General features: G+C 34.0%; 1 protein-coding gene across 1 annotated transcript in view; it reads left to right on the top strand.

The window, feature by feature from the left end:
• Positions 1-22500, top strand: part of LOC133664306 (uncharacterized) — a 59108-nt gene that overhangs the window by 25356 nt on the left and 11252 nt on the right. The window contains exons 9-11 of the mRNA XM_062068814.1: positions 6300-6417; positions 14446-14760; positions 16973-17180. Coding sequence (XP_061924798.1) covers positions 6300-6417; positions 14446-14760; positions 16973-17180 — 641 coding nt within the window. The remainder of the gene's footprint in view (positions 1-6299; positions 6418-14445; positions 14761-16972; positions 17181-22500) is intronic.

Raw genomic sequence — 22500 nt, 5'->3', positions numbered from 1 at the left:
AAACGCTTTCCCGTTCATTCCGTTGGCACCGACTAGTCGTGCAAACCCTCTCCGCAAATTGAAAGGCGTATAGCGGCCTATTTGTGCGAGACTATTGTCTATGTCAGCCAGTCATTTATTCGTGTTCCACGCCATGGTCTGCTGGGGGGGGGTGGAAGCATGGCCAGCGACAGGAGCAGACCCAACAAAGCAACCAAGAGAGCCGACTCCACCCAGTCACAACACGTTCCGATATTCCCACACAGCAACTCAATCAATCAATCAATCACTAAATCACGAGTGTCTCAAAGGGCTGCACAAGCCACAACAACATCCTGGGCTCAGATCCCACATCAGGGCAAGGAAAAACTCAACCCAATGGGATTACAATGAGAAACCTTGGAGGGGACTGCAGATGTGGGGACCCCTTGGTTTTAGCCCGCTAACAGCCAAGGAGTTCAAGGACCTCAACGAAGATAAGACGACAGCACGCGGACGAAGCAGAGACGAGGCAAATCACAAGGCCCCAGCACATTCCGTCACGTATTGTGCGTACTTGAGCTGCTTTGCATGGTATGCGTGACCACTCCTTTTAGAGACTGTGACTAAGTGCGCAGCTCCATGCGTTCTCCTCATTTTTCAACTGTTTGAATCGGTTGAAAAATGTCAAACTATAATTTTTCCAGGAATTCCCGTTTTTTCTAACCCCACTTCCAACCTTTTTCGTTTGACTATTCCTTTTCCTTTTTTTCATCCCATTTCAACCGTTTCACTGTGAAAACATTTTCCATAGTCGAAAACTAGAAACATTTCCGGTTTTCCCGAAATTCCAGGAATTCCATAATACAATTTCTCAATTAAAAAAAACGGTTTCTACGTCAACATTTCTTGACCGATTTAAACAATTCCAACACCAACCAATTCAGCTCATTCATGCTCCTAATCATTTTCAAAAAAATCCCGCTTTTCCCAAAATTCCCCAAATTTCCAGGAAATTCCATTTAAAATGATTGGGACATTTTTCAAAGTTCAACTATCCCCACATTTTTCAACCGATTCAAACGGTTCAAAATTGTCAAACTATCATTTTTCCACGTTCAACAAATTTCCAGGAATTCCAGTTTTTTTCTAACCCTATTTCCAACCTTTTTCGTTTGACTATTCCTTTTCCTTTTTTTTCATCACATTTCAACCGTTTCACTGTCAAAACATTTTTCATAGTCGAGAACGAGAAACATTTCCGGTTTTCCCGAAATTCCAGGAATTCCATAATACAATTTCTCAATTTAAAAAAAACGGTTTCTACGTCAACATTTCTTGATCGATTTAAACAATTCCAACACCAACCAATTCAGCTCATTCGTGCTCCTAATCATTTTCAAAAAAAAATCCTGCTTCTCCTTAAATTCCCAAATTTCCAGGAAGTTCCAATGGAAATGAATGGGACATTTTTCAAAATTCAACAATTCCCACATTTTTCAACCGATTCAAACGGTTGAAAAATGTCAAACTATAATTTTTTCCACGTTCAACAAATTTCCAGGAATTCCAGTTTTTTTCTAACCCTATTTCAAACCTTTTTCATTTGACTATTCCTTTTCCTTTTTTTTCATCACATTTCAACCGTTTCACTGTCAATACATTTTTCATAGTCGAGAACGAGAAACATTTCCGGTTTTCCCGAAATTCCAGGAATTCCATAATACAATTTCTCAGTTAAAAAATTGGTTTCTACGTCAACATTTCTTGACCGATTTAAACAATTCCAACACCAACCAATTCAGCTCATTCATGCTCCTAATCATTTTCCAAAAAAAATCCCGCTTTTCCCAAAATTCACAAATTTCCAGGAAGTTCCAATTGAAATGAAGTGGACATTTTTCAAAGTTGAAACGGTTGAAAAATGTCAAACTATAATTTTTTCCACGTTCAACAAATTTCCAGGAATTCCAGTTTTTTTGTAACCCTATTTCCAACCTTTTTCATTTGACTATTTCTTTTCCTTTTTTTTCATCACATTTCAACCGTTTCACTGTCAAAATATTTTTCATAGTCGAGAACGAGAAACATTTCCGGTTTTCCCGAAATTCCAGGAATTCCATACTACAATTTCTCAATTAAAAAAACAGTTTCTACGTCAACATTTCTTGACCGATTTAAACAATTCCAACACCAACCAATTCAGCTCATTCATGCTCCTAATCATTTTCCAAAAAAAATCCCGCTTTTCCCAAAATTCACAAATTTCCAGGAAGTTCCAATTGAAATGAAGTGGACATTTTTCAAAGTTGAAACGGTTGAAAAATGTCAAACTATAATTTTTTCCACGTTCAACAAATTTCCAGGAATTCCAGTTTTTTTCTAACCCTATTTCCAACCTTTTTCATTTGACTATTCCTTTTCCTTTTTTTTCATCACATTTCAACCGTTTCACTGTCAAAATATTTTTCATAGTCGAGAACGAGAAACATTTCCGGTTTTCCCGAAATTCCAGGAATTCCATACTACAATTTCTCAATTAAAAAAACAGTTTCTACGTCAACATTTCTTGACCGATTTAAACAATTCCAACACCAACCAATTCAGCTCATTCATGCTGCTAATCATTTTCCCAAAAAAATCCCGCTTTTCCCAAAATTCCCAAATTTCCAGGAAGTTCCAATTGAAATGAATGGGACATTTTTCAAAATTAAACTATTTTCACATTTTTCAACCGATTCAAACGGTTGAAAAATGTCAAACTATAATTTTTCCACGTTCAACAAATTTCCAGGAATTCCAGTTGTTTTCTAACTCTATTTCCAACCTTATTCGTTTGACTATTCATTTTCCTTTTTTTTCATCACATTTCAACCGTTTCACTGTCAAAACATTTTTCATAGTCGAGAACGAGAAACATTTCCGGTTTTCCCGAAATTCCAGGAATTCTATAATACAATTTGTCAATTAAAAAAACGGTTTCTACGTCAACATTTCTTGACCGATTTAAACAATTCCAACACCAACCAATTCAGCTCATTCATGCTCCTAATCATTTTCATAAAAATCCCGCTTTTCCCAAAATTCCCAAATTTCCAGGAAGTTCCATTTGAAATGAATGGGACATTTTTCAAAGTTCAACTATTCCCACAAATTTTTAACCGATTCAAACGGTTGAAAATTTCAAACTATAATTTTTCCACGTTCAACAAATTTCCAGGAATTCCAGTTTTTTTCTAACCCTATTTCCAACCTTTTTCGTTTGACTATTCCTTTTCCCTTTTTTCATCCCATTTCAACCGTTTCACTGTCAAAACATTTTTCATACATTTCATACACTTCAAACATTTCAGGTTTTCCCAAAATTCCAGGAATTCCATAATACAATTTCTCAATTAAAAAACTGTTACTTTGTCAACATTTCTTGACCAATTTAAACAATTCCAACACCAACCAATTCAGCTCATTCATGCTCCTAATCATTTTCCTAAAAAAAATCCCGCTTCTCCTTAAATTCCCAAATTTCCAGGAAGTTCCAATGGAAATGAATGGGACATTTTTCAAAGTTCAACAATTCCCACATTTTTCAACCGATTCAAACGGTTGAAAATTGTCAAACTATAATTTTTCCACATTCAACAAATTTCCAGGAATTCCAGTTTTTTCCACAATACAATTTCTCAATTAAAAAACGATTACTATGTCCACATTTCTTGACCGATTTAAACAATTCCAACACCAACCAATTCAGCTCATTCATGCTCCTAATCATTTTCAAAAAAATCCCGCTTTTCCCAAAATTTCCAGGAAGTTCCATTTGAAATGATTGGGACATTTTTCAAAGTTAAACTATTCCCACAAATTTTTAACCGATTCAAACGGTTGAAAAATGTCACACTATCATTTTTCCATGTTCAACAAATTTCCAGGAATTCCAGTTTTTTTCTAACCCTATTTCCAACCTTTTTCGTTTGACTATTCCTTTTCCTTTTTTTCATCCCATATCAACCGTTTCACTGTCAAAACATTTTTCATACATTTCAAACATTTCCAGTTTTCCCGAAATTCCAGGAATTCCAGAATACAATTTCTCAATTAAAAAACTGTTACTATGTCAACATTTCTTGACCGATTTAAACAATTCCAACACCAACCAATTCAGCTCATTCATGCTCCGAATCATTTTCAAAAAATCCCGCTTTTCCCAAAATTCCCCAAATTTCCAGGAAGTTCCAATTGAAATGATTGGGACATTTTTCAAAGTTCAACTATTCCCACATTTTTCAACCGATTCAAACGGTTGAAAAATGTCAAACTATCATTTTTCCACGTTCAAAAAATTTCCAGGAATTAAAAATTTTTTCTAACCCTATTTCCAACCTTTTTCGTTTGACTATTCCTTTTCCTTTTTTTAATCACATTTCAACCGTTTCACTGTTAAAACATTTTTCATAGTCGGGAACTAGAAACATTTCCGGTTTTCCCGAAATTCCAGGAATTCCATAATACAATTTCTCAATTAAAAAAACAGTTTCTACGTCAACATTTCTTGACCGATTTAAACAATTCCAACACCAACCAATTCAGCTCATTCGTGCTCCTAATCAATTTCCCCAAAAAATCCCGCTTTTCCCAAAATTCCCAAATTTCCAAGAAGTTCCAATTGAAATGAATGGGACATTTTTCAAAGTTAAACTATTTCCACATTTTTCAACCGATTCAAACGGTTGAAAAATGTCAAACTATAATTTTTACACGTTCAACAAATTTCCAGGAATTCCATTTTTTTCCATAATACAATTTCTTAATTCAAAAGAGACAAGCGGTAGAAAATGGATGGATGGATGGAAAAAATTATTACTACGTCCACATTTCTTGATCGATTTAAACAATTCCGACACCAACCAATTCAGCTCATTCATGCTCCTAATCATTTTCAAAAAAATCCCGCTTTTCCCAAAATTCCCAAGTTTCCAGGAAGTTCCAATTGAAATGAATGGGACATTTTTCAAAGTTCAACTATTCCCACATTTTTCAACCAATTCAAACGGTTGAAAAATGTCAAACTATCATTTTTCCACGTTCAACAAATTTCCAGGAATTCCAGTTTTTTTCTAACCCTATTTCCAACCTTTTTCGTTTGACTATTCCTTTTCCTTTTTTTCATCCCATTTCAACCGTTTCACTGTCAAAACATGTTTCATACATTTCATACATTTCATACATTTCATGCATTTCAAACATTCCCGGTTTTCCCGAAATTCCAGGGATTCCATAATACAATTTCTCAATTAAAAAACTGTTACTATGTCAACATTTCTTTTCCGATTCAAACAATTCCAACACCAACCAATTCAGCTCATTCATGCTCCTAATCATTTTCCTAAAAAAAAATCCCGCTTCTCCTTAAATTCCCAAATTTCTAGGAAGTTCCCATTGAAATCAATGGGACATTTTTCCCAAGTTGCACAATTCCCACATTTATCAACCTCTTCAAACCATTCCACCTTCAGACCCCCCCCCCCCCCCCGAAACAGAGACAATGCAATCACACGGCCCCAGCACATTCCGTCACGTATTGTGCGTACTGGAGCGGCTTTGCATGACATGTGTGACCACTCCTTTTAGACGCGGCCTCAGTGATGTTGACTGGGGAACTCCTGAATAAATAGAGGGACACGGGAGCTGTACCTTAGAGCGTAGGGCGCGACTGTGACTAAGTGCGCAGCTCCATGCGTTCTCCTCATTGAGCCAAATTTGACTCTGTCTCTGCACGATTCCTTGCTTCTTGTCTGTTTAATAAATGTCATCAGTGTTTGAACCTGACACTGGTCTAAAAGGGGGGGTCTATTTAAAGGCAACTCACGGCATGACGCTCCAGAGCGCCAGAGACGGGAGCAGACCCAACAAAGCAACCAAGAGAGCCGACTCCAGGCCTCAAATAAACCCACGAGCAGGGGCGGCCCGCATCTCTGAGTAATGACCACAGTTTTTCCATTAGAAATGAACAAGCTTGTAAGAGATGCTTCCCCATTCATTCCGTTGCTGCCGCCGCTATAGACTAGTCGTGCAAACGCTCTCCGCAAATTGAAAGGCGTGTAGCGGCCTATTTGCGCGAGGGTATTCATGTCCGCCAGTTATTTATGGGCCGCGTGTGTCGCTATACTAATTGTTTGACTTGTTTTGCTTCCTGCTGACGCCCGCTAATGGCTTATTGCTGGCTAAAAGCACTCAGTGTGTCTTTCTCTCGTTACTCACTTCTTTCTTTTTTCCTCTCCCTCTCATCCGGCGACCTTGCCGCACTTTTGCGCCCTGCCTCCTGCTCTATCTCTGGCTTCCAGGTGGTGCAGGTGTTGCGGGCGATTGATAGAGATGAGGGCGGGAATGACAGCTCCGTGTTTTTCAGCATCCCCCCGGAGTCCGGCACCGCCCTCAACTTCAGCGTGAGGGACAGTGGTGGTAAGTACTCCATCTTGCCCTTTTTCTCCATTTGTCTTCATTCTCTTTCTTTCCTGCCCTTAGCAGACAAAAGTGTTTGCTAGATTTTAAAGATCACATTTTTCTTGCCCGCCGTCCTCGGTCTACACACCTTCACTTTGCAACACTCTTGTTTGACTCTTCCATGTCAACACATGCTACTGCCAATGATATTTATGTAGCGCTTTTTCTCCGGAGACTCAAAGCTCTTTACATTATGAAAGCCAGTATCTACATCAGGGGTGTCCAAACTTTTTGACACGGGGGCCGCAATGGGCTGAAAAAAATGTGGTCGAGGGCCAAAAGTTGACTGCATGTAAAGTACGTATATATATATATATATATATATATATATATATATATATATATATATATATATATATACACATATATATATACACATATATATACACTACCGTTCAAAAGTTTGGGGTCACATTGAAATGTCCTTATTTTTGAAGGAAAAGCACTGTACTTTTCAATGAAGATAACTTTAAACTAGTCTTCACTTTAAAGAAATACACTCTATACATTGCTAATGTGGTAAATGACTATTCTAGCTGCAAATGTCTGCTTTTTGGTGCAATATCTACATAGGTGTATAGAGGCCCATTTCCAGCAACTATCACTCCAGTGTTCTAATGGTACAATGTGTTTGCTCATTGGCTCAGAAGGCTAATTGATGATTAGAAACCCTTGTGCAATCATGTTCACACATCTGAAAACACTTTAGCTTGTTACAGAAGTTACAAAACTGGGGCCGTACTTATCAAGCTTCTTAGAGTGCCATTTTACACTTAAGTCCTGAGAATTTGCGAAATTTAGTCCTACTCTCAAACTTAAGAATAAAAGCTTTTTATCAACGTTCTTAAGTCTAAGAATCACTCCTACTCTCCACGATATTTAAGAGACCTTCAGAGGTGTCTTAAGTGGTTAGGAGTTGCCAGCAGGGGATGGCACTGAGGCGAGAGAGACGTGCGCGAACATTCAGGGAGCGGAATGATGTCCTGGATTTGTTTGATGACGAGCAGCTGATCAAACGGTATCATTTAGACAGAGCGGATATTATTTTTGTCACAGATTTAATACTTTTCGATTCCTTGTTGATTTCTGCATGTGTCTGCAGTGGGCTAGTATATATAGAGCCACCCACACCAGTTTCAAATTAGTTGCCTAATTAATGAATTGGAAAGAAAATGTTATGACAGTAGCGTATGTGTGTGGCCGTGAGGTGAGTGACGTCAGTGAGTGTGTGGGCGATAGAAGAGAGGGAGCGGTAGCGTGAGTGCCGACGGGGACTAGTTTGTTTTGTATTATTTTGTAGTTTATTGTCAAAATATACACTCCCATTGTCCACTTAAATATTTCCAAGATATTTCTTTATTCTTAGACAACGGATTCCCTTCCGTGATTGGTCATTTCTATGGACACAGAAATGACGTCACCTAAAATTGCGTTTACGGCACATAGTAATGTCGTAATTCAGCTCTGAGTGTGACACTTAAGATTCAGTCCTACACTTCGCTGAAAGTGTGAGTAAGACGCTTGATAACTAATTTTTAAGTGCAGCTTTCAGCGAAGAATTTATTTACTCTTAAGTCAACTCTTGGCAGACTTCTTAGGAGTAATTCTAAGAAGCTTGATAAGTACGGCCCCTGACCTTCCTTTGAGCAGATTGAGTTTCTGGAGCATCACATTTGTGGGGTCAATTAAACGCTCAAAATGGCCAGAAAAAGAGAACTTCTGAAACTCGACAGTCTATTCTTGTTCTTAGAAATGAAGGCCATTCCACTAAATTGTTTGGGTGACCCCAAACTTTTGAACGGTAGTGTATATACATATACATATATACATATATATACAGTATTTATACAGTTATGTTCATAATAATAGCAGTGTGTTTAAAAAGCTGTGTAAACCTCAAAATTCTTCAAATAAATTGTATTTTAATGAACACAAATGCATTGGAGAGACTGCACATTCTATTTCAAAGCCAGAAAGTTGGAAAAAAGTAATTCAATTTGACAATATTTTACAGAAAGTCAAGAAATATAAAACAAGAAAATAGCAGTGTTGACATCTTTCTTTACAAAACTCAAATGTACTGTATAAACTAAGAAAGGCTTGCCGATTCAACTTTCCTTAGAATTATTAACTATAATTTAGTTGCATAACCACGGTTTCTGATAACTGCTTCACATCTGTGGCACATGGAGTCCACAGGTATTGCAGCCCGGGACAATTGTACTACGTTCCACAATTCCTCTGCATTTTTTGGTTTTGCCTCATGAACAGCATTCTTGATGTCAGCCCACAAGTTTTCAACGGGATTAAGGTCCGGGGATTGTGCTGGCCACTCCATTACTTGAATTCTGTACGTCTGGAACCAGGATTTTGCTCGCTTGCTGGTGTGTTTGGGGTCATTGTCTTATAGAAACACCCATTTTAAGAGCATTTCCTCTTGAGCATACGGCAACATGACTTCTTCCAGTATATAAGAGCCACTTGTTTACCATATTTTTTTTTTACACATAATCAATGATGTCACTTATGGAACGCAGCACTGCTATTTTTTTGAACACGACCCTTTCAGTAAATGATTCAGTTTCACAGAATCAGCAGCATGCACATCATTCCTGTTGGGTCTGTTGGTTTTCTCAGGCCCGGCCCTAACCAATCTGGCGCTCTAGGCAAGATTTTCGGCAGTGAAGTGTATATACTCACAAGAAACCGAATAGCTTTGTCTTTGACCTTTTTTTTTTTACTTAAAAAAGCAAATTAACAATCAGAATAGTTAACAAGATTTTTAAAAAATATGAATAAATGAATACAAAAAAATAAAAAATTAACAGAAATACAATATTTTTTACATACATAAACACAAAATAAAACGTGTCAACAAGTTGCGTAAAATAAATTAAAAATACAATATAAATAAGGCACTGCACAAGACAAGATATCAAACCAGTATGACTTTAACAACTATATTACAAAAAAAGGGGATCCTACAGAGTTCTCTATTTGTGCTTTTTAATATTGCATTAACTAGAATGACTTACAAATGACTGTACACCAGGGAGTACTGTAATTACCTAACGTTACATTATTATTTTCCATAACAATTTAGCCCCCTCCACAATATTAACCCGACGTTAAAACAGAACTAGCTATTTATTGATTAGCAATTGCCGGATCATGTAACATTAGCTTAAAGCCAGGTTACAATCACATTCTGTAACAGACAAATAATTTCATGTAGGCTAACGTTACCTACCTGCTACCTCCGTCTTTTTCTCGTTTCTCCTCTTCTTTTCTCTTTTTTCTTCCCTGGGCACCTGACAGTTTTGGCCGTTTTGACATCTTGTGTTGATTTTTTGATGTGGTAAGAGTCATGATACGGGAAGGGAGGGGGCGCACCGTGCGGGGGGATAGGGGGGCGTAATGTTGTAACAAATAATATTTCTATTAAATAGGCTTTACTTTGCATTTTAATTGACGTGGGATTATTTTTTGTATGTAGAAATAATAGTACCAACTTTTTTTTTTTTTTTTTCTCCAACATTTGTGGCACTGGCGTGGCGCCCCCTGATGGACGGCGCCCTTAGCATTTGCCTATACGGCCTATGCCACGGGCCGGCCCTGGGTTTTCTAAACCTTTACTAAACCTTCTAGAAACTTACTTGCAGTGTAGAAGTTGAAATTCTAACAAAAACAGTGATTTATCTTGCTAGTGATGTGGGACTGCTATTATTTTGAACACAACTATACATACATATATATATATATATATATATATATATATATATATATATATATATATATATATATATATATATATATATATATATATATATATATATACATATATATATATATATACATATATACATATATATATATATATATACATATATACATATATATATATATATATATATACATATATATATATATATATACATATATATATATATATATATATATATATATACATATATATATATATATATACATATATATATATATATATACATATATATATATATATATATATACATATATATATATATATATATATATACATATATATATATATATATATATATATATATATATATATATATATATATATACATATATATATATATATACATATATACATATATATATATATATATATATATATACATATATACATATATATATATATATATATATACATATATATATATATATATATATATATATATATATATATATATATATATATATATACATATATATATATATATATACATATATATATATATATATACATATATATATATATATATATATACATATATATATATATATATATATATATACATATATATATATATACATATATATATATATATATATATATATATATATATATATATATATATATATATATATATACATATATATATATATATATATATACAGTATATATATATATATATATATATATATATATATATATATATATATATATATATATATATATATATATACAGTATATATATATACATATATATACACATATACATATATATACATACATATACATGTATATACATACATACATACATAAAATCCCGCTTTTCCCAAAAATGTCCACATTTCCAGGAAATTCCAATTGAAATAAATGGGACATTTTTCAAACTTCAACAATTCCCACATTTTTCAACCGATTCAAACGGTTGAAAAATGTCAAACTATCATTTTTCCACGTTCGACAAATTTCCAGGAATTCCATAATACAATTTCTCATCTTAAAAAAAGGTTACTACTTCAACATTTCGTGACCGTTTTAAACAATTCCAAAACCGACCAATTCAGCTCATTCATGCTCCTAATCGTTTTCCAAAAAAAATCCTGCTTTTCCCAAAATTCCCAAATTTCCAGGGATTTCCTATTGAAATGAAATTTTTCAAACTTCAACAATCCCCACATTTTTCAACCAATTCAAACAGTTGAAAAATGTCAAACTATCATTTTTCCACGTTCAACAAATTTCCAGGAATTCCATAATACAATTTCTCATCTTAAAAAACTGTTACTACTTCAACATTTCTTGACCGATTTAAACAATTCCAACACCAACCAATTCAGCTCATTCATAATCCTAAACATTTTCCCCCAAAAAATCCTGCTTTTCCCAAAATTCCCAAATTTCCAGGAAGTTCCAATTGAAATGAATTTTTCAAACTTCAACAATCCCCACATTTTTCAACTGTTTCAAGCAGTTGAAAAATGTCAAACTATCATTTTTTCACGTTCAACAAATTTCCAGGAATTCCATAATACAATTTCTCATCTTAAAAAACTGTTACTACTTCAACATTTCTTGACCGATTTAAACAATTCCAACACCAACCAATTCAGCTCATTAATACTCCTAATCGTTTTCCCCAAAAAAATCCTGCTTTTCCCAAAATTCCCAAATTTCCAGGAATTTCCAATTGAAATGAATTTTTCAAACTTCAACAATCCCCACATTTTTCAACCGATTCAAACAGTTGAAAAATGTCAAACTATCATTTTTCCACGTTCAACAAATTTCCAGGAATTCCATAATACAATTTCTCATCTTAAAAAACTGTTACTACTTCAACATTTCTTGACCGATTTAAACAATTCCAACACCAACCAATTCAGCTCATTAATACTCCTAATCGTTTTCCCCAAAAAAATCCTGCTTTTCCCAAAATTCCCAAATTTCCAGGAATTTCCTATTGAAATGAACTTTTCAAACTTCAACAATCCCCACATTTTTCAACCAATTCAAACAGTTGAAGAATGTCAAACTATCATTTTTCCACGTTCAACAAATTTCCAGGAATTCCCTAATAAAATTTCTCATCTTAAAAAACTGTTACTACTTCAACATTTCTTGACCGATTTAAACAATTCCAACACCAACCAATTCAGCTCATTCATACTCCTAAACATTTTCCCCCAAAAAATCCTGCTTTTCCCAAAATTCCCAAATTTCCAGGAATTTCCAATTGAAATGAATTTTTCAAACTTCAACAATCCCCACATTTTTCAACCGATTCAAACAGTTGAAAAATGTCAAACTATCATTTTTCCACGTTCAACAAATTTCCAGGAATTCCATAATACAATTTCTCATCTTAAAAAACTGTTACTACTTCAACATTTCTTGACCGATTTAAACAATTCCAACACCAACCAATTCAGCTCATTCATACTCCTAAACATTTTCCCCAAAAAAATCCTGCTTTTCCCAAAATTCCCAAATTTCCAGGAAGTTCCAATTGAAATGAATTTTTCAAACTTCAACAATCCCCACATTTTTCAACCAATTCAAACAGTTGAAAAATGTCAAACTATCATTTTTCCACATTCAACAAATTTCCAGGAATTCCATAATACAATTTCTCATCTTAAAAAACTGCTACTACTTCAACATTTCTTGACCGATTTAAACAATTCCAACACCAACCAATTCAGCTCATTAATACTCCTAATCGTTTTCCCCAAAAAAATCCTGCTTTTCCCAAAATTCCCAAATTTCCAGGAATTTCCAATTGAAATGAATTTTTCAAACTTCAACAATCCCCACATTTTTCAACCGATTCAAACAGTTGAAAAATGTCAAACTATCATTTTTCCACGTTCAACAAATTTCCAGGAATTCCATAATACAATTTCTCATCTTAAAAAACTGTTACTACTTCAACATTTCTTGACCGATTTAAACAATTCCAACACCAACCAATTCAGCTCATTAATACTCCTAATCGTTTTCCCCAAAAAAATCCTGCTTTTCCCAAAATTCCCAAATTTCCAGGAATTTCCAATTGAAATGAATTTTTCAAACTTCAACAATCCCCACATTTTTCAACCGATTCAAACAGTTGAAAAATGTCAAACTATCATTTTTCCACGTTCAACAAATTTCCAGGAATTCCATAATACAATTTCTCATCTTAAAAAACTGTTACTACTTCAACATTTCTTGACCGATTTAAACAATTCCAACACCAACCAATTCAGCTCATTAATACTCCTAATCGTTTTCCCCAAAAAAATCCTGCTTTTCCCAAAATTCCCAAATTTCCAGGAATTTCCTATTGAAATGAACTTTTCAAACTTCAACAATCCCCACATTTTTCAACCAATTCAAACAGTTGAAGAATGTCAAACTATCATTTTTCCACGTTCAACAAATTTCCAGGAATTCCATAATACAATTTCTCATCTTAAAAAACTGTTACTACTTCAACATTTCTTGACCGATTTAAACAATTCCAACACCAACCAATTCAGCTCATTCATACTCCTAAACATTTTCCCCAAAAAAATCCTGCTTTTCCCAAAATTCCCAAATTTCCAGGAAGTTCAATTGAAATGAACTTTTCAAACTTCAACAATCCCCACATTTTTCAACTGATTCAAACAGTTGAAAAATGTCAAACTATCATTTTTCCACGTTCAACAAATTTCCAGGAATTCCATAATACAATTTCTCATCTTAAAAAACTGTTACTACTTCAACATGTCTTGACTGATTCAAACAATTCCAACACCAACCAATTCAGCTCATTCATAATCCTAAACATTTTCCCCAAAAAAATCCTGCTTTTCCCAAAATTCCCAAATTTCCAGGAAGTTCCAATTGAAATGAATTTTTCAAACTTCAACAATCCCCACATTTTTCAACTGATTCAAACAGTTGAAAAATGTCAAACTATCATTTTTCTACGTTCAACAAATTTCCAGGAATTCCATAATACAATTTCTCATCTTAAAAAACTGTTACTACTTCAACATTTCTTGATTGATTTACACAATCCAACACCAACCAATTCAGCTCATTCATGCTCCTAATCGTTTTCCCCCCAAAAAAATCCCTCTTTTCCCAAAATTCCCAAATTTCCAGGAAATTGCACAATTCTAGTTTTCTCAACGTTAACCGGCTTTTTTGTGCACGTTTTCCTTCCAAAACGCCTCCAGGTCCCACCGCCAGCCTGGTGCTGCTCTCCCAGCTGCAGCCGCTGTCCCGCTCCTCGGCCTCCACCCTCACCCTCCACGTGCCGCTGGTCCTGAGAGACGGCACGTCGGGTCTGACCAGCACCGGCACGGTCACGGTGTCGGTCTGCCCCTGCCTGCGAGGCGGGGCCAAGACCGGGGAGAAGGGCAAACAGGCGGAGGGCGAGTGGGACTGGGAGAGAGAGGCGGTGTGTCTTCCCCAGCATTCCACCTTGCCTTCACCCGGGCTCAGCACCGCCGCCCTGCTGGCCATACTCGCATGCGTGGCTACGCTCCTGGGTAAGCTACTTCCTGTTCATTTCTATTTATAGGCATTTCCCCCGCTGTTATGTCATTACCCTTTCAAAGGCAGCAAAAAGGAATCTACACATGAAAAGAGAAGTAAATAGACTACAGGGACGTTTATCCTTCACTACGTGCCTGCGAGCTTAATATCCATAATAAGAAAAGCTTGAAAATGGGGGTTATTCTCCACTAATCGCGCTTGAAATAACAATTGCAGGTGTGCCTTCCACTTGTGCGTGAATGGACAAACGCACAATTGAATAAAGGTGCTGAGGCGGCGTTGGCCGGTGGCCAGCGTGCTCGTCGCTGCCATTCAGTGCGTGAATGCCTTGTTGATGCGGCCATTATCATTCCGGATGAGGCCTGCTCCGCCACAAAGGGAGCGCAGCGTGGCGTGAAGGTGGCGGTCGCGCCCAGTGGCGCTTTCCCAGGCGTTTTGATGTGGCGACGGGTGCGTGCAGAAGTGTGTAAAAGTTTGAGTGCACGCACTTTTTTTAATGAAGGAATGTATATTTAGTTGTTCATGTGAGGCTAACGTTAGCTTTATAAGTGCCAGGAGTGTGCAGTAGTAGCTTCTGTTTATTTGATTGTTTTTAGGTTTTTTTTGTTTTGTTTTTCTTGTTTTTACTTTTTAACATTTTTATTAAATTATGGTTATTCAATTGTTTAATAACCATCATTTTTGTATAATTATTGTTTAATTACCATAATCATACAAGTGTTTAACTCAAAATACTTGTATCTCAATAATAATCGTATAAACTTGTAAATATATATATATATATGCATAAGTATATATATATATATATGCATAAGTATATATATATATATATATATATGCATAAGTATATATATATATATATATATATATATATATATATATATATATATATATATATATATATATATACATATATACACATATACACACACATACATATAAAAACATACATATACAAATACACAAATAAATATATATATATATATATATATATATATATATATATATATATATATATATATATATGTATATATATATATATATATATGTATATATATATATATATGTATATATATATATATATATATATATATATATATATATATATATATATATATATATATATATATATATATATATATATATATACACACGTACATATATAGACATATACAAATATACACATACATATACAGGTATATACACATTTATATACATATATATATATATATATATATATATACATATACATATATATACATATATATACATATATATATATATACACACACACACACATATACATACACACACGTATATATATATATATATATATATATATATATATATATATATATATATATATATATATATATATATACACACATATACATATATATATATATATATATACATATATATATATATATATATATATATATATATGTATATATATATATACACATATATATATACACGCACACACACATATATATACACACACATATATATATACATGCACACACATTTATATATACATACACACACACACATACATATTTATACACGCACACACACACACATTATGTATGTATGTATATATATATATATATATGTATATATATGTGTGTGTGTGTGTATATATATATGTGTCTGTGTATATATGTGTGTGTATGTATGTATGTATGTATGTATGTATGTATGTATGTATGTATGTATATATATATATATATATATATATATATATACACATACACACACACATACATATACACACACACATATATTTAGTGTATGTATACATACACACACACACATATACATGTATACATACATACATACATACATATACATATTTTATAAACCGCAGGGTCCAAAGCGTAGGAAAAAAGTAGCGATTATAAGCTCCAGTCCTCAGTTATTGCAGTGATAGAAAGTGTGTCCATGTCTCCAGACGTAAATGAACATTTAGATCTGCTTCCTTGTCCGCACCCTCAGCTCAAAAGTGACTTTGTGTGTTGGGAGTACGGAACAAGAGTCACATAAGAGTCACATAGTACGTGTATTGGCCTGGCTGGAGGTCCAAGTGGATTACAGAGCGGACCCAACATGGCCGCCCTCTCCCCCAAGGCCTGCTGGGAAAGTGTTTAGTTGCTACATCTAATGTTTCTCTATCTTCCTCCGCCCCCTTTTTACAACTTCCAGCGGTGAGCGCCCTGTCCTTGTCGCTGCGGCGTCAGAAGCGGGACTCCCTGTCGCCGCTGGAGGACGACGACGTGCGCGAGAACATCATCACCTACGACGACGAGGGCGGCGGGGAGGCGGACACGGCGGCCTTCGACATTGCGGCGCTGCAGAGCGCCCCCCACAGCTCGCGCTCGCGTACCTACCGCACGCTGGACAGCAGGAACGTGTAAGTACGCTTCGGGACGCTTCAAAAACTAGTAACAACGTTTTTACCTAGCACCATTTTCCCTGGAGAGCTAGCTTCCGCAGCTAGTTTCATGTGAGTGACTTCTGTTTTGTTCGATCAGCCGTTTTACTGCCGTGTTACAGACACCATTTTGGAAATAATTAAGGTATTTAAATTAATATTTACAGAATATTTCTGTGGAAATAACTCATTTCACAACGTATATCTGCGGCTTATAGTCCAGTGCGGCTAATACATGGAGAATATTTTCACCTTAAATTTTAGTGGGTGCGGTTTATATACCAGTGCGCTCTATCGTCTGGTAAATACCGACTTTTGGACAAAAGAAAATCCCGATTTTTTGACACAAAGAAATTCAAGAATTTTTGGAACTTCGAAAAAATTCAGACTTTTTGACACTTAGAAAAAATTCTGACTTTTGACAAAAAAAATCAGACTTTTTGACAATTACAAAAAATCCAGATTTTTTGACACTTAGAAAAAATCCAGACTTTCTGACACTTACAAAAAACCCAGACTTTTTGACATTTAGTAAAAATCAAATTTTTTTGACACTTAGTAAAAGTCCTGACTTTTTGACAAAAAAAATCCCGAATTTTTGACGCTTACAAAAAATCCAGACTTTTTGACACTTGGAAAAAATTCAGACTTTTTGACACATAGGAAAAAATCCAGACTTTTTGACACTTAGAAATAATCCTGACTTTTTGACAAAAAAAATCAGACTTTTTGACAATTACAAAAAATCCAGACTTTTTGACACTTAGAAAAAATCCAGACTTTCTGACACTTAGAAAAAACCCAGACTTTTTGACATTTAGTAAAAATCAAAATTTTTTGACACTTAGTAAAAGTCCTGACTTTTTGACAAAAAAAATCCCGAATTTTTGACGCTTACAAAAAATCCAGACTTTTTGACACTTGGAAAAAATCCAGACTTTTTGACACTCAGGAAAAAATCCAGACTTTTTGACACTTAGAAATAATCCTGACCTTTTTGACCAAAAAAATTCTGACTTTTTGACACTTAGAAAAAATCCAGACTTTCTGACACTTTGACAAAATCCCGACTTTCTGACACTTTGACAAAATCCAGACTTTCTGACACTTTGAGAAAATCCAGACTTTTTGAAATTTAGTAAAAATCAAATTTGTTTTACACTGACAAATCCTGACTTTTTGACAAAAAAAATCCCGAATTTTGACATTTAGAAAAAATCCCAAATTTTGACACTTACAAAAAAATCCCAATTTTTTTGACAAAAAAAATCCAGACTTTTTGACATTTATTAAAAATGCAATTTTTTTGAAACTTAGTAAAAGTCCTGACTTTTTGACCAAAAAAACCCCGAATTTCTGACACTTAGAAAAAATCCAGACTTTTTGACATTTAGTAAAAATCACAATTTTTTGACTCTTAGTAAAAATCCAGACTTTTTGACAAAAAAAATCCAGAATTTTTGACACTTAGAAAAAATCCAGACTTTTTGACACTTACAAAAAATCAAGATTTTTTGACAAAATCATTTCCGACTTTTTGACACAAAAATCCAGACTTTTTGAGTGTGTAGACAGAAAAGAGAGAACGGACGCATTTTGATCTAAAAACTAAATATGTTTTTTTTTACTGTACATGGACATTTTTATAATGTCCACAAAGTTCAGTGAGCAGGTTGTGTTATGTGTGATGGTTGGATTTTTTTCTTCTTCACTGTGATTAGGGAAGGTTGTTTGGTTTGGTCATTTAAGTAAATGCTGCACATATTTCAATTCGAAACATAATTAAAGTTCACTTATTGACACTTGGAAAAAATCCCAACTTTTTGATACTTAGAAAGAATCCCAACTTTTTGAAACTTAGTAAAATCAAAAAATGTTGACACTTAGTAAAAATCCAGACTTTTGACAAAAAAAATCCCAAATTTTTGACACTTGGAAAAAATCCAGACTTTTTGACACTTAGAAAAAAACCTGAATTTTTGTCACTCAGAAAAAATCACAAATTTTTGTCACTTAGTAAAAATCCAGACTTTTTCACAAAAAAAATCCCAAATTTTTGACACTTAGAAAAAATCCAGACTTTTTGACACTTAGAAAAAATCACGATTTTTTGACAAAATCATTTCCGACTTTTTGACACAAAAATCACGATTTTTTTTGACAAAATCATTTCCGACTTTTTGACACAAAAATCCAGACTTTTTGAGTGTGTAGACAGAAAAGAGAGAACGGACGCATTTTAATCTAAAAACTAAAAATGTTTTTTTTTACTGTGCATGGACATTTTTATAATGTCCACAAAATTCAGTGAGCAGGTTGTGTTAAGTGTGATGGTTGGAATTTTTTTTTCACCATCATTAGGGAGGGTTGTTTGATTTTGGTCATATAAGTAAATGCTGTGCATATTTCCATTCGAAACATAATTCAAGTACACTTTTTGACACTTGGAAAAAATCCAGACTTTTTGACAATAAGAAAAAATACAGATGTTTTGACACTTGGAAAAAATCCCAACTTTTTGACACAGAAAAATTCCCAAATTTCTGAAACTTTGAAAAAATCCAGACTTTTTGACACTTAGACAAAATCTTAACTTTTTGACACTAAGAAAAAATCACATATTTTCATTTTCCCGAACACTGGTGATAGAAAGTAGTTTTTACTTTTCTTTAGTTTTGTTTAGTTTTTGTGTACTAGTTATGTTTATGGTTACAGCGCCTTATTTGCAATATTACAGCAGAATTGGTCAAAAGGTGCACGTCCTACTACACTGTCAACAAGACGTGAGAAAATGCAAGCGGTGCATTCAAGTAAAACATTTAAAACATTTTCCTGTTTGACAATATAACTGCATTTGTGTCCAAATAATGGGATCTTTTTCTTTTTCTTTTTTTTTAAGCGAATTTCAATCATGCCAGCAAGTAAGTGTGTTTAATTATGTGTTTGGAGTATGCTGCAGATGGCCCCCTGCTGGGACCTTTCACTCACATGACGGAATTACTAAAAGTGTGTTTTTGTTATCTGTCCATGTAAATAACTGTCAGCTATTTACAGTGTACTAAAGCGTGCTAGATTGCACATATACTTATTAATAAAATAGATTTCCCATATACTTGTTAACAAAATAGATTTTTCCCAAATACTTATTAATAAAGTAGATTTATCCCATATTCTTATTGATAAAATTGATTTTTCCCATATACTTAAATAGATTTCCCATATACTTGTTAATAAAGTAGATTGCCCATATACTTATCAATGAAGTAGATTTTTCCCATATACTTGTTAATAAAGTAAATTTCCCATATACTTGTTAATAAAATAGATTCACTGTATACTTGTTAATAAAGTATATTTCCCATATACTTATTAAAGTAGATGTTTCCCATATACTTGTTAATAAAGTACATTTCTCATATACTTGTTATTAAAGTAAATTTTTCCCATATACTTGTTAATAAAATAGACTTTTCCCATCTACTTGTTAATGAAGTACATTTCCCATATACTTGTTAATAAAGTACATTTCCCATATACTTGTTATTAAAGTAAATTTTTCCCATATACTTGTTAATAAAGTAGACTTTTCCCATACACTTGTTAATGAAGTACATTTCCCATATACTTGTTAATGAAGTACATTTCCCATATACTTGTTAATAAAGTAAATTTTTCCCATATACTTGTTAATAAAGTACATTTCTCATATACTTGTTATTAAAGTAAATTTTTCCCATATACTTGTTAATAAAGTACATTTCCCATATACTTGTTAATAAAGTACATTTTTCCCATATACTTGTTAATAAAGTAGACTTTTCCCATATACTTGTTAATAAAGTACATTTTTCCCATATACTTGTTAATAAAGTAGACTTTTCCCATATACTTATTAATAAAGTAGATTTCCCATATATTGGTTAATAAACTAGATTTCCCACATACTTGTTAATCAAATAGATTGCCCATATACGTATTAATAAATATACTTATTAATAAAGTAGATTTTTTTCCATATACTTGTTAATAAAGTAGATTGCTCACATATTTATTAATAAAGTAGAGTGCCCATATATTTATTAATAAAATATACTTATTAATAAAGTAAAGGTAGAAAATGGATTAGTAAGGACTGATTAAAAATAATAATAATAATAATAACAAATAATAATAATAATTTTTAAAAAAAATTATATATATATATATATATATATATATATATATATATATATATATATATATATATATATATATATATATATATATATATATATATATATATATATATATATATATATTTTTTTTTTTTTTTTTTTTTTTTTTTTTTTTTTTTTATTTATTTATTAATTTTTTTTTTTTTTTTTTTACTTCGGACTTCCAGGCATTATCCGGCCCTAGTTTGGGGACCCCTGCTGTAGCCGTATCAATAACACACCTTCTCAGTGTCCCCGCATGCGTTTTGGGAAAACTATTTGCTGAATACAAAACACCACGGCCGTCAGCGCAGAAAAACCCGTAAATTTAGCCGCACCGTTTTATTCGCCGCGGGGTTCAAAGCGTAGGAAAAAAAAGTTGAGCTTATACAGTAATTTATTTTTTTAAATGGCAGTTTCTCTATGTAATTGGCCCATCTCATCCAAACATCCTGCTCGTAATTCCCCGGGAAACTTTCTGTGGTGGCCCTGCAACAAATAAGAGTAATGGCCAAATATCAATCATGGTGTTCTTTCGCTCCTACTTCCTTTTTATTGCATGGAGTGCGGCGACACAAATTGTTCCGTTTAATTGCAACAAGTCGCACTCTAAAAGGAGGCCTGCCTAACAATTTACTGCTTGGAAGAGGAAGCTTAAATCCCTCCTCCCCCAAACATAATTGATCCACTTTTGTAGGCGATAAGGCCATAACTCCCAGGTCATCATCAAAGTGCACATCTAGAACCCAATCAGGCTGTGCAGGTCCTGCTGGACCAGGTCCTGTCCTGGCTGGTTTATGCTGCACTACATCAATGACTTGTTTGCACACGCCTTCATGCACTTTTAGTGCCGTCCCACTGACTATTAGCTCACGCCAGTCCTAAGGAGAGGCCAGTCCTAAGGAGAGGCCAGTCCTATGAGGCCAGTCCTAAGGAGAGGCCAGTCCTATGAGGCCAGACCTAAGGAGAGGCCAGTCCTAAGAAGAGGTCAGTCCTATGAGGCCTATTAGGCCAGTCCTAAGGAGAGGCCAGTCTTATGAGGCCAGTCCTAAGGAGAGGCCAGTCCTATGAGGCCAGTCCTATGAGGCCTATGAGGCCAGTCCTAA

This window comes from Entelurus aequoreus, linkage group LG14 (assembly GCF_033978785.1).
Source record: "Entelurus aequoreus isolate RoL-2023_Sb linkage group LG14, RoL_Eaeq_v1.1, whole genome shotgun sequence".
Lineage (NCBI taxonomy): Eukaryota > Metazoa > Chordata > Actinopteri > Syngnathiformes > Syngnathidae > Entelurus > Entelurus aequoreus.
Note: the sequence above shows the minus strand (reverse complement) of the source record. Positions and strands in the feature narration are given on the sequence as shown.